We start from the raw sequence: 12,662 nt of genomic DNA, 5'->3' as shown, positions 1-12,662 counted from the left end.
AAAGATGGCGGAGGGGTGGGGCCGAGCGACGAGCGCGGGTGTTGCGGGTCCCTTTGTGTGCTTTTTTTTTAAGGTTTTGGGTTTTTTTTGTTTTTTTGAGACAGAGTCTCACTCTGTCACCCTGGTTCACAGCAACGTCAAACTCCTGAGCTCAAGCGAGCCTCCTGCCTCAGCCTCCCAAGTAGCTGGGACTACAGGCATGCGCCACCATGCCCGGCTAATTTTTTCTATTTTTAGTCACCCAGCTAACTTTTTTTCTATTTTTACTCCCGACGGGGTCTCCCTCTTGCTCAGGCTCGTCTTGAACTCCTGAGCCTAAGCAATCCTTCCGCCTCGGCCCTGAGAGTGCTAGGATTACAGGCGTGAGCCACCGCGCCCGGCACGTGTGTACTTTTCTTAAGCCTTTTTGAAAGTCTCGTGGTAAAATAACCCGTTTCAGAGCCATGGAAGGTTCAGAAATGATAGGGTCCAAATGCCCCGCTTTGCAGCGGGAGACCAGGCCCCGACTAGTACCGGCTGGTCGGTGTGCGGGCCAGGCCTCTGGCGAGGTGATGCGGAGCCACCTCCCTCTAGGTGGTGGCGGGACATGGTCACTCACGTTACTGCTCCTGGTTCATCGTGACACTCCGCTTCCAAAAGTTGAAAATTCGTCAGAAATAAGTCACCTCGGGTCTCCTTAACCTTACCTCTGGGACCAAAATAGTCACAAACTTGAGACGAAAGGGATGTTTTCTTTCACCCAAATGGTGATTTTTTTTTTTTGAATTGTACGTTTTTAATTCTTTGGCAGTGCTTAAAATGTGTGAAAATTCATGCCCAGATTTCCAACCTAGCTTGAAAAATTGGAAGATTTTGCAAAAGCGGACTGGAATCCTCAAGCGACAACATGGACTGCTCCATCTCCCCTCCCCTCCTCTCTGTCCTCCCCCTCCCCAACAGGAACAGCTGGAAGGAACCTTCTGTTGTTCTCTTTGCCGCATGCACACAAACGTATATTTACAGGGAAAGTTTAAATTATGTGTATATTTTTAGGCCTGGAACAGTGGCTCATGCCTGTAATCCCAGCACTTTGGGAGGCAGAGGTGGGAGGATAGCTTGGGGCCAGCAGTTTGAGACCAGCCTAGGCAACATAGTGAAACCCCATCTCTACAAAAAAACAAATTTGTTTTAATTAGCAGAGTGTGGTGTCATGCCCTGTTATCCCAGCTACTCCAGAGGCAGAGGTGGAAAGATCGCTTGAGCCCAGGAGTTTGAGGCTGCAGTGAGCTATGATCAGGTCACCATACTCAGCCTGGTCAGCAGAGTGAGACCCTGTCTCTTAAAAAAAAACAAACCAAAAAAAACCTGTATTTTACAGTGTATAAAAATAAAACTAAATAAGTCTGAAACTTGTTTTTCTCATTAATTCTTCATGGACACCCCTGTCAGTCAACATACATAGTTTGGCTGGGCACGGTGGCTCATGGCTGTAATCCCAGCACTCCGGGAGGCCAAGGTGGGAGGATCACTTGAGGTCAGGAGCTTGAGACCAGCCTGAGCTAGAGTGAGACCCCGTCACTACTAAAAATAGGAAAAAATTAGCTGGGTGTCATGGCATGTGCCTGTAGTCCCAGCTCCTTGGGAGGCTGAGGCAGGAGGATCACCTGAGTCCAGGAGTCTGAGGGTGCTGTGAGCTAGGCTGATGCCACGGCACTCTAGCTGGGGCAACACAGTGAGACTCTGTCTCAAAAAAAAAAAAAAGAGACATAGAGTTAGCTCATTCTATTTTAACAGCTACTTAATCTTCCATAGTATAACGACAAAGACTCTCTCCTTGGCCAAACTCTAGCTGGGTTCCTCTGTGCCCTCTTCTCCACTAGGCCTCAACCTTTATCTATAAAGATGTGAACCAACACTAACAGTTTCTAATAGCTCCAGGCCACCCTTAAAGTGGCTGCCTAAGAAAATTCAAAGCTGCCAATAAATTTTTACTGTTTGTTCCCGTTGGCACCTGAGGATGCGACCTCTGTCTCCTAGTCTCTGTGGGATACCCCAATAATTTTTTAATTTTTTGTAGAGTTGGGGTCTCGCTATGTCACCCCAGCTGGTCTGGAACTCCTGGCCTCAAGCAATCCTTCTCACTTACGCCTCCCAAACTGCTGGGATTACAGGGGTGTACCACTGTACCCGGCCTCAATCTTTCTTTAAAATGACCATTCTAAATAGCCAGGCAGGATAGCGCCTGCCTGTAGTCCTAGCTACTTAGGAAGCTGGGTCCAGGAGGATCGCTTGAGCTCAGTAGTTTGAGGCTGCAGTGAGCTATGATGATGCCACTGCATTCCAACCAGGGTGACAGAGCGAGACCCTGTCTCAAAAAAAAAAAAAAGAAGGGCAGGCGCGGTGGCTCACGCCTGTAATCCTGGCACTCTGGGAGGCCGAGGCAGGTGGATTGTTTGAGCTCAGGAGTTCGAGACCAGCCTCAGCAAGAGCAAGACCCTGTCTCTACTAAAATTAGAAAGAAATTAATCGGACAACTAAAAATATATAGAAAAAATTAGCCGGGCATGGTGGCACATGCCTGTAATCCCAGCTACTCGGGAGGCTGAGGCAGTAGGATCACTTGAGCCCAGGAGTTTGAGGTTGCTGTGAGCTAGGCTAATGCCACGGCACTCACTCTAGCCAGGGCAACAGAGTGAGACTCTGTCTCAAAAAAAATAAAATAAAATAAAAAAAGAAAGAAAGAAAAGAAAAAGAAAAAAAGAAATTAAAATACCCATTTACCTCTGTATAAATCAAAGCTGAGTTCAGCTCATACTGGACTCTTCCCTATTGCAATTGTTATTACTGATTAAAATCTGTCTTTACCACTTTTACTAGTGTCTGGCTTTGTTTGACAAATGATAGAACACAAATTATTCAGCCATTCTCTTATTAGAGTTCGACATGGTTTCTCTCTCTCCCCTCTCCCCTCCCCCCCTTCCTCACTACAATGAATGTCTAGGCCCTTTTCACGTATGAGGGAACTGGGCCCAGGGAGGGCGAGCTGCAGCTGCTATTCGAATGCCTATGCTTTGCACACATAATCCCATAAAGAGTGGCTCCTGGACCTGGGTGCACATTGGAATCTCCCAGGGCTTTCTTCATAAACATCAATTCTTTTCATAACCGTTGAGTCCCACCCCAGGTCTCCAGAATCAGGACCTCCCAGCGTGGAGCTCTGGATTCAATGGTTAAGTGTCTCCGGGCAATTCTGATGCCACCACGCACACACTGGTGTTCGGAAACCACTGGATCCTCCCACCAAGTGCGGGAGGTAGGTGTATTGTTCTTATTTACCAATGAACGAAATGAACCTTGAAGTGACTTGGCCAAGGTTCCAGACTTAGTGACACAGTCAGAACTAGGGACAAAGGTCTCCTGACTCTCAGTCCTCAGGTTCTAGTCGGATAAGGAAATGTCTTGGTCCCCTGCTCTGCCCAGTACACCTTCAGTGCAGGGTTTTCTAGGATTTCAGTTGCTTTCAGGACTTAGGGCACTGGCTAAGGCTTGGGTTCTAGAGCTGGACAGACCTGGCTGAAATCCTTCCTGACCCTCAGAGAGTGGCAACACCCCTCAACATAGAGACGACATAAATGAGATGACTCCCATAGTACAAGAATCACTAACCATTGGCCTCCTTCCTTGCATAGCAGGAGCTAACAGTGCACAGTGTTGGCATTTAACATGCATCTCATTTGCTTTCCAAGACAGGCAAGGTAGGTATATTCATGTCGCACATGATAAAATGGAGCCCCCAAGAGGTTATGTAACTAATCTCAAAGCAGGATTTGAATGCAGGGATCTTACTCCTGTCCCCAAGAGTCTCTAGACAGAAGACATAAATTTTATCCCAGAATCTGCTCATTTCCACCTAACAGGCAACCCCATCCTCAGGAAAGGTGAGTTTCCCTTCAAGCAGGGCTCAACACAATGATTCGCCCATCACCTGCTTCAATCTCACCTCCCGAATTCTCAAATGACCAACTCTGGCCAAACCCACCATCACCACCTCTCCCACCAGGCATTGGAGGAACAAGCGAGGGAGAGGTCAGCTCCCCAAGGATAACAGAGCCCATGAAAAACACTGCAAGTTACTATCAGACAAAGTCATTTATTATTTCACACAAAAGTTAGAGACCAAGGCCACAGTGCTGTTAAACATCTCCCTCCCCACCCCTCCACCCCCCATAAAACTGCCCCAACCCTGCTATAAAAACAACAGAACACAATAAAATACATTTCAGGCTGAGCCGGGAACAAAGAGTGGCTCCAACACAAACAAGACAAGAAACACAAGACATAACATCTTTACACGTTTCTATAAAAATTGCCATAGCTCGTAGGGAAAGTGGTTACGCCTATGTCAACAAGAATACTGTGAAACTAGGGAGTGTCTAGAGGTTCAGGACAGCTGCCACTTCTGGCCACGTCTTCTGGGCTCTGCTGCAGGAACTGAGGATGCTGAGGGGCAGGGCCGGGCCCCTCGCCCTACTCTGAAGGTCAGGCCACTGGCTGGATGTACTTTTGGGTTAGAAAGATGCTACAGGCTCCTTCCTCCTTTCCAGAGAGAGGGACACAGCAGGAGGGCTGGGGGAGGGGGCCCCAAAAGCTTCCTATGCCCAAGAAGCCAGCCAAGAGATTGTCCCTCTCCAGAAAGAAAGCCCTCCGTCGGACAAAGTTCATGGCCCCTGGGAGCCAGCACACATGCATTCACATGGCATAAAGCCCCACAGCAACCGTCACCACCAGAAAGCTCAGTGTGAGGACCCATCGGAGGAGCGGGGCCTGGGAGAGGACGTTGAGCTGGGGCTTCCCTCTGGGCGTCTCCAAAGGGGTGACGTCTGAAAGAGAAAGAGGCAAGGTCAACAACAGGTCGGTGGGTGTCAGGGAGTCTGACACACAGAAAAGCCCAGCAGAGGGGCCGCAGCATCTCTGGCACAGTCCTTGCCCAATGCCAGGATTCTGCTAGAGCATGGACAGGTGTCCTTTTGGCCACTGCTTGCATACTTTCAAAGATGGGGAGCTTACTAATTCTCCAAGTTGCCCATTCTCCCACGTTCAGCCGGGCCACATTGTGAGGATGTTCTCAGGCCCTAGGCATAGTTTTCAGAGTCCTTCCTGCTACTAGGAATAGGTCTGAGCTGTAAATCCTCACTTCAAACTCAGTTTCTAAGGGCGGTGGTCATGGGGCAGGAGCTAGAAAGCCGGAGCTCTGAGGTCAAAATCCAACTTCATTTACATGGGACAGGCCAGAGCCAGCCGTGCAGTCTGGGTGGGTGGGCCGTCTCCACCTCCTCAGGCACAGAGTGGGTGTTCCCTGGGTTCTTAGAATCAGGACACAGCCCAGCGAGGACTCTGGAGCCAGACCAGCTGGGTTTGGATCCTGGCTCCACCCTGGGCATCTACAGGAGGGGCTTCCTGGGAGGAAGCAGGGCCCCCAGCTTGGTGGCCCAGGATTGCAGCTGCGGGGAATACAAGCAGGCAGGTGCCCTGCTGCATTTTACATTGTCGTTCATATTCAAGTTTCCTTCTGATGCACTTGGGGACCAGTTCTCAAACTTTTGGGTCTCAGGACTACTTTATACTCAAAGGTGACCAGTTATCTATCCAGGAGAGCTTTTGCTTGTGCGAGTATAGCTATTGCTATTGACCACATCAGAAATGAAAAGCGAGAAACTCTTCACACGCAACGACACACAGGCACACGTTCCAGGAGCCATCAGATCCCCGAGAGGTCACCATGTGCCATGTCACCTTTGCAGGACTCCAACATGCATTCATGAGAAAGAGTAAACAAAGGCCAAAAAATAGTGATAATAGCATAAAAATAACTTTGACCTCACAGACCCCCTGAGGGGGTACTGGGACGCCCACCCCAGGGTACCACACTTTAAGAACTGCTGCCTTAGGGCAAAGTCCCCCACCCCACCGGGTAGCCAGTCCCATCAAGACTGGCCACATCCCAACCCTCCTAGGCACAAAGCACCAGCAGAAGGGTCCACGTGGCCCTGGCACGGGTGGAAAGCCACAGGCCAGGTGGCTTGGGGTGGCACTCGGAGAGAAGGCCTAAAGTAGCCTACCAGTGGGTTCCCACTTGCTCCCAAAGCCACACTCCTTCCCACGGTGTGCTAGGCCTGGTGAAGGTACATTTTGTGGAGCACTTTGGTCTTTTTGGACGTTTCCCAGATGTTCTCACTACAGCCACAGCCTTGATCGCCGTCTAAGGCACACGAGGGAGGGGCCGACACGCAAGACTCAGAAGGGACACATATTCCTGCAGTGGGTTAACAGCTGAAACAGGTGCCCTGACTCTGGCCCACATCAGGGGGCCTGCTCAGGAACCTGTAAAGGGCCTAAAAGGGAGTCTAAATTAAGTCAGCGGGTAGGGGTTGCCCATGACTTCTGAGGGGTTCTTGTGCACTGTTGAGCCAATGAACTAGAACTAGCTCGACCTCTCTGGATTTTCCAGGTGGGGAAACTGAGGTATGGAGAAATCTCACGGCTTGCCCGGAGCCACACGCTGAAGGTTGGCACAGGCCCTTTTGCCTGCCCTCTACTTCTCACATAAAACATTCAGAAGACGGGAGAGTAGAGATACTAGAGACAGCGGGCCAGGCTATGTCCCCCTCCCACGGAGCCCTCACCTTGCGCCCTGCTGTGGGCCCGCCGGTGAAGCCCCCCTGCCTTCGAGGGACTCTGGTCCTTGGTGTCCGGAGTCAGCAGCTCCTGCAACTCCTCAAAGAGCTAAAAGGCAAAAGACACATATGCCCATCTCAGTGAGAGATGCTGCCAGGCCCCGGCTGAAGGTACGACTCGAAGTTTTCTTATGAAATATTTTAGAACTCAAAAGAAAAATACTGAACATTCCTGTCCCTTTCACCCACCGCAAGCGATAAGGTGCTCCAAGCACAGCTGGCGCCCCTGGCCTGCTCTTCCCTTCCCTCCAGTAAAAGCTCTCCTGGATTTAGAGTTCACCGTGGCTATTCATGCCCTTAGTCCTGGCCTTATGCAAAGCGCTGTGTTGCTTGTTCTGAAACAATATACGACTGGTATCGTAGTCTGGGCACGCTTTCTGCAGCTGCTTTCTTCACCCGACTTTGTATCTGTGAGATTCATCCTTGGGTGAATGGATGTTGAATGGTATTTATTAGGCTAGTTTTGCAGATGAGGAAATGGCAGCTCCCAGAGGCTACGTGCTTTTCCTGAGACTAACCCAGAGGCCAGGCACCAAGAGCCAGTGCTCAGGGGGCTCTGACTCCAAATCCCCTGTTCCTTTGACTATACTTCTCTGAAAGACACAGTTTTTCCTGGAGGATTGATTGGATTTAGGGGGTGGGGGTGCAAGGGAGGGGCCTCGCTCCACAACAGGGGCGATGCAAGGGTGGGAGCAGGGAACCTGGAGGGCGTGAGCCAGAGGCCCAGCTCCCCCGGTGCCTCCAGCTGGTGGGAAGGGCGAGAGGACTAACTCTCTGGTTAGAAGGAACCCCACCCCTCCACCTCCGCCCAAGAATTCGGCCTTCAAGGCCTTGCTCAAACTCCATCTTCCCCCTGGAATTGGGGCACTTGTAGAAAGATGGCAAACTGCCTCCCTGGCTGGACTGAAATTCCCTGGAAGGTAGAGGCTGTGTCTCCAGCACCTGTGACTCTGGCAGTGCCAACCTGGCTACACACAACTACACATGACTTACACGTGGCCACAGACTGCCGGCAGACAGTGATTCTCTCACCGCGAGTCTCATGCCCGTGATGACAGTAGCTAATGTTTGAGGGCTTCCCCTGTGCCAGGCGCTGCCAGAGGGACTTTAGTGATGTAGACCCCCAGCGCCCTCCCCTACAATAAGAGAAGTGACTCGCAGAGGACGGGCTGCAAGAGGCAGCGGCTGCCCTAGGCTGCCAGACCCTCACCTGGATGTTGAGCAGGAACGCAGTCTTAGCCTCTTCGACCACCCTCTGCCTGACCTCGGGGGTCATCTCCAGGGAGTTCATGCGGGAGCGGTAGAGCTGCTTGAACTTGGTGGCGCTGGCGATGCTGGGGAAGGTGAAGAAGGCCAGGCCCTCGCCGGAGCCGGGCAGGTCCAGGGCCTTCTGAGCAATCTTCTTGAGGACCTGGCCCCCAGACAGGTCGCCCAGGTAGCGGGTGTAGGCGTGGGCCACTAGCAGCTCGGGCTCCGTGCGTCCCACCTCGTGGAGTCGCCGCACGTAGCGCTGCGTGGCCGGCGTGTAGGGGACAACCTCCTGCCAGCTGGGCCCATACCAGAAGGCCATGTCCTGCTCCAGGGCGGCCCTGCGGTGCAGCTCTTCCGGGAAGTAGAGGGGCGCGTAGACTGGGTTCTCCTTGTTGCGCTCGATCTCCTCCTCCAGGGCCACATAGATGTGGTACAGGGAGGCCATCACCAGCTGAAGCCAGAGGGAGCAGGTCAGGCCCGGCCACACAGAAGACCCCGCCTGGTCCCTCCCCTCCACTGCTCCACTTCTCAGCTGGGCTCTGCCTCCTGCTATACCCCCAGCCTTTCCACACAGCAGCCACAGGGATTTTCACAATAGAAAAATGCGATCACGCACTCTCTCACCTAAAACCCTTTTACCCCACTGGGTAAAACATGTGGCCTTATTTAATCCTCATAAAAATCCAGCAAAGGAATTGCTATTCCCATTTTACAGGAAAGGAAACTGAGGCTCAGAGAGGGTATGACACATTGAGGTAGCACAGTGAGTAAGAAATGAAATTGGATTTAAGACCAGGCGTTCCTCAGGAGCCATCATGGCTCTGGAGCAGGGGAATACCTGAAATGAACATGCTTAAAGGAAGCTGACCAGGTGCCTCTGGCCTTTGACCTCTGGGTGACCATCTGCAGCACACAATTCTCCTTCCCGGAGGCCCACTCTGAACCCCACCACCTCTGGACACTGGGCTGGGGCGACAGGCCCCGAGCGCACCTTGGCTTGGGGAACTCATTCCCATTACACATTAATACTCTAGTTTGAATTTGAAGAAGGACAAAGTTAAGATGTTCCAGTTGAGGTTATTTCTGAGCCATAAACATTCATGACTGCCCTAGTCCTTAAAGGGACAGAAAACCAGGCAGCCTGATAGGAAAAAGCCAAGGTTTTCAAGTGTGACGGACCCAGTTCTAACCTAAGCTCTGCCACTCCTCAGCTGTGTGGCCGTGGGTGAGCCACTTTCCCTCTCTGGTCTCAGCGTCCTTCCCTGGAGTGGGAGATGATCTGAGGCCTGTGTGGTTCTGTGCAAGTCAAGCTTCAGTTCCCTCTCCTGCCACATACTACCCAGGGCTGGTGTGAGGGTTAAGAGAGGTGATGCAGTCAAAGTGCAGGGTGCAGCCTGGCACTTAGCGCTCAAATTAGAGAGGTCATGATAAGTGCTACCTCCACCAACGTGGTGCAGTGAGCACCGGGTTCTCGCATGGATCTTGGTGCCCACTTTGAACTCTGTGACTAAGAGGCAAGATCCAAAGTCTACGGTAGCTGGGGATGGGACAGTCCGGTGGTCACCTCCCTGCCCTCCTTGCCTCCAGTCACACTATAGCGACTGGGTGTATGACGTCTTTTTGAGGGTGCAGGGAGGAGGATGAGGAAGACTCGTTACACATTCAAGGGACCCAGCCACCCTAGAACTGCACGTTAAATATCCCCCCACCGGCTGGATGCGGTGGCTCACACCTACAATCCAAGCACTCTGGGAGGCCAAGGCAGGTGGATTGTTTGAGCTCAGGAGTTCGAGACCAGCCTGAACAAGAGTGAGACCCCTTCTCTACTAAAAATAGAAGGAAATTAGCTGGACATCTAAAAATATATAGAAAAAATTAGCCGGGCATGGTGGCGAATGCCTGTAGCCCCAGCTACTCGGGAGGCCGAGGCAGGAGGATCACTTGAGCCCAGGAGTTTGAGGTTGCTGTGAGCTAGGCTGACGCCACGGCACTCTAGCCCAGGCAACACAGTGTGACTCTGTCTCAAAAAAAAAAAAATATCTCCCCCCACCGAGGCATCTCTCATGTTGGGGGGGAGGTAGCAGTTTGCAAAAGGACGGGGTTAACACATCCTCTGTTCAGCCTGAGCAAGGCTTTTCCCCACACTGACGCTCAACACCCCACACCTGTCTGGTTCTCTGTCAAGCACTTTCCTTTCATTTGCATGCATTTCACAACAGTGCCAAGAAACAGCAAAATCAACGCCTAGCACATAGCCAGTGCTTAAGAAAACTCTGATGTTGAAATCCCATTTTACAGATGAGGAAAAGGTGGCTTAGGGAGGTTAGATGAGGCGCCCCCAGTCTCACGTTATATGGTCCTGCTAGGGCTCGAATCCGCACTACCCCTTGTCTTCAGAGGCAAATTAGAATTAGGAAAGAGCACAAGCTCTGAAATGAGACTCGTCTTGGTTTGATTTTGGCCTTTTCCATTTACTTACTGGCTGTGTGACTGTCTGTTAGTCACTTGACCTCTCTGAGCCTCCCCTTCCTCATCTTTCTCATCAGGGTTGAGGCACAGATGAGAAATCAAGTGTATAAAATGCCCAACACAGAACAGGTGCTCAGTAGATGGCATTGCTGGCCCAGCCCCTCCACAACATTACATAGCAGGCCATGAACTTGCTGTGTGACCCTGTGTAAGTCACCACCCCTCTCTGAGCCTCAGCATCATCATTTGTAAGATGACTCCTTTAGACATGCCCATCTGGTCCCTCAGCATCCCTGGCACCAGTCCCCACTTAAGCTATATAGCCTGAGCCTTGAATACCCCACACCTGCCACACCCTCCACCAGGGTTCGTCCCACCTGGGCACATACCTTAAAGCCATCTCGGGTCACCTGGCCCTTCTGAAAGTTCTTCATGAACTCAGTGTTCTCCGCCCGGGTGTGTACCTCCTTGGTGGCCTCCTTCAGGGCCTCTGACAAATCCTGAGGCATGCTGCCGAGGAAGCAGGGTGAGGGTGAGGATGGGGTTCTTCCAGACCACCTGTCAGAAGGCCTTCAAAAGACTCCCAGTCTCCTACAGGCCATGTTTCCTATTCATTTCAGATGCAGCTCGTAAACACTGTCCAGTCATTAAAATACTACATCATATAGTCCCCAAAACCAAGGAGGAAAACCCTGTAATCAGTTAGTCCCAGTGATATTGAGGAAGAGGTACAGCGTAGCCCAGAGCAGCAGCAGGCCATGAGAGTACTCATCGCCAACGTCTTAATTGCTCTCATTGGCTTCTGGACCCCGTATTTAATCCATTTATTTTGTTGAAGTTTCAGGCACAAATCTCACAACCCCTATGATGTTATGCTCATCATCACAGTGTTTGGTTAAAAAGCCTGAGAAAGTCAGGCACATAATCCTAGTACTTTGGGAGGCTGAGGCAGGAGGATCGCTTGAGGCCAGGAGTTCGAGCCCAGCCTGGGCAACATAGAGAGAACTCGTATTTATAAAAAATAGGAAAAATTAGCCAGGTATGGTGGTGTGCACCTGTGATCCTAGCTACTCAGGAGGCCAAGGCAGGAGGATCGCTTGAGTTTGAGGCCAACCTGGGCAATATAGCAAGACCAGTCTCAAAAAAGAAAAAAAAATTCTTGGGAGAAGGGAATAAACAAGACTTGGAGGTGGAAAGAACAAAGTTCAAGTCCCGGCTCTGACACCTGCTGGCTGGGCAACCTTGGGCACGTTGCCTCTCTGAACTGTGCAATCCTTAACTGTGAAGTGAGGAATACCATGGCCAAGGGGACGTCCCCTCTCAGGTGTTGCACAGCTAGTGAGAGGTGGATGCCGCGGAAAGAACCAAGCACTCTCCACTAGGCTGGGGGAGCCCCAGGGATCCTAGACTAGACAGAGAGCACCTCCAAGCACACCTCCAAAGCTGGATACAAAAATTAAAAAGTTGGCTGCTTCAAAGGTTGGATACCATAGGGACATTCCCATCTGGTCACCCATGGCACACCAGGGTGCCAGGCATGTGAAGCACCCTTTCTCCCTCCAACTCCCCCTCGGGCACAGGAAGGATCCGAACCCAGCTCTTTCTGACTCCAAAGCCCAAGTTCCCGGCCCCTCTGCTCTGTCGTCCCGGCTGTGTCTCAGGGAGGGACTGAGACGCGAGCCGGGCGGGAAGGGAAGAGCCCCGCGCCCCGTGCCCCGCGCTTGCCTGTCAGGCTGCGGGCGCTCCATCGGCGAGGCTGGTCTCGCTGGGTGCTGGGTGCTGAGTGCCGGCTGCTGGCTGCGCGGGCGGCGGCGCGGAGGACGCTGGCAGGAGGCGCGCAGTGACCGTGCCGAGCCGTAACCGCGCCGCCCATTTATGCTCCGGGCGGGTCACGTGGGCCGGCCGAACAGCTGATGCCCACTTTCTAGCCCGACGTTGCGACACCCACGGGGGCCCGCGCCCCGCCCGCCCCCGGCCAGCGCGGGGTGGAGGGGAGCGGAGCGGTCATGTGACCCTCGGAAAACAAAGCCTGGCCACAGGACATTTAGAGAGAAAAAAAACCAACTTCAGGAAATCTGAGCAGCTGCGGGCTCTGGGTGTGACTGTGGGCTTCCAGAGCCCACTACCCATTGATGGGACTTGGCACACTCCAGGAATCCAGAAGGTTCTAGAGAGTTGGGAGGTAGCGCTCCTCAGAGCAAGAGGCTGGTGGGCAAGGTCAGGGACTTG

At 52.2% G+C, this 12,662-nt stretch overlaps 1 protein-coding gene across 1 annotated transcript; it reads right to left on the bottom strand.

Moving 5' to 3' along the window:
- Window positions 1–4,113: 4,113 nt before the first annotated feature.
- On the bottom strand, window positions 4,114–12,250 carry HMOX1 (heme oxygenase 1). Its single transcript, XM_012644716.1, has 5 exons — window positions 12,159–12,250; window positions 10,823–10,943; window positions 7,924–8,415; window positions 6,663–6,762; window positions 4,114–4,859 (listed from the first exon to the last, which is right to left on the bottom strand). Exons 1-5 carry the CDS (start codon window positions 12,179–12,181, stop codon window positions 4,729–4,731), a joined length of 867 nt encoding a protein of 288 aa, XP_012500170.1. The 5' UTR covers window positions 12,182–12,250; the 3' UTR covers window positions 4,114–4,728.
- Between the last annotated feature and the right edge of the window lie 412 nt (window positions 12,251–12,662).

Source organism: Propithecus coquereli, unplaced genomic scaffold (genome assembly GCF_000956105.1).
Source record: "Propithecus coquereli isolate 6110/MARCELLA unplaced genomic scaffold, Pcoq_1.0 Scaffold218, whole genome shotgun sequence".
Taxonomy (NCBI): domain Eukaryota; kingdom Metazoa; phylum Chordata; class Mammalia; order Primates; family Indriidae; genus Propithecus; species Propithecus coquereli.
The sequence above is the reverse complement of the archived record's forward strand: the minus strand, read 5'-3'. Positions and strand labels throughout refer to the sequence as shown.

Coding starts and splice junctions, on each gene's coding strand:
- HMOX1 (XM_012644716.1), bottom strand. CDS start 12,181: ATGGAGCGCCCGCAGCCTGACAG. Junction 8,416..10,822: donor TGACCCGAGATGGCTTTAAG/GTATGTGCCCAG, acceptor CTCTGGCTTCAG/CTGGTGATGGCCTCCCTGTA. Junction 6,763..7,923: donor CGTTCCTGCTCAACATCCAG/GTGAGGGTCTGG, acceptor TTTGCCTTTTAG/CTCTTTGAGGAGTTGCAGGA.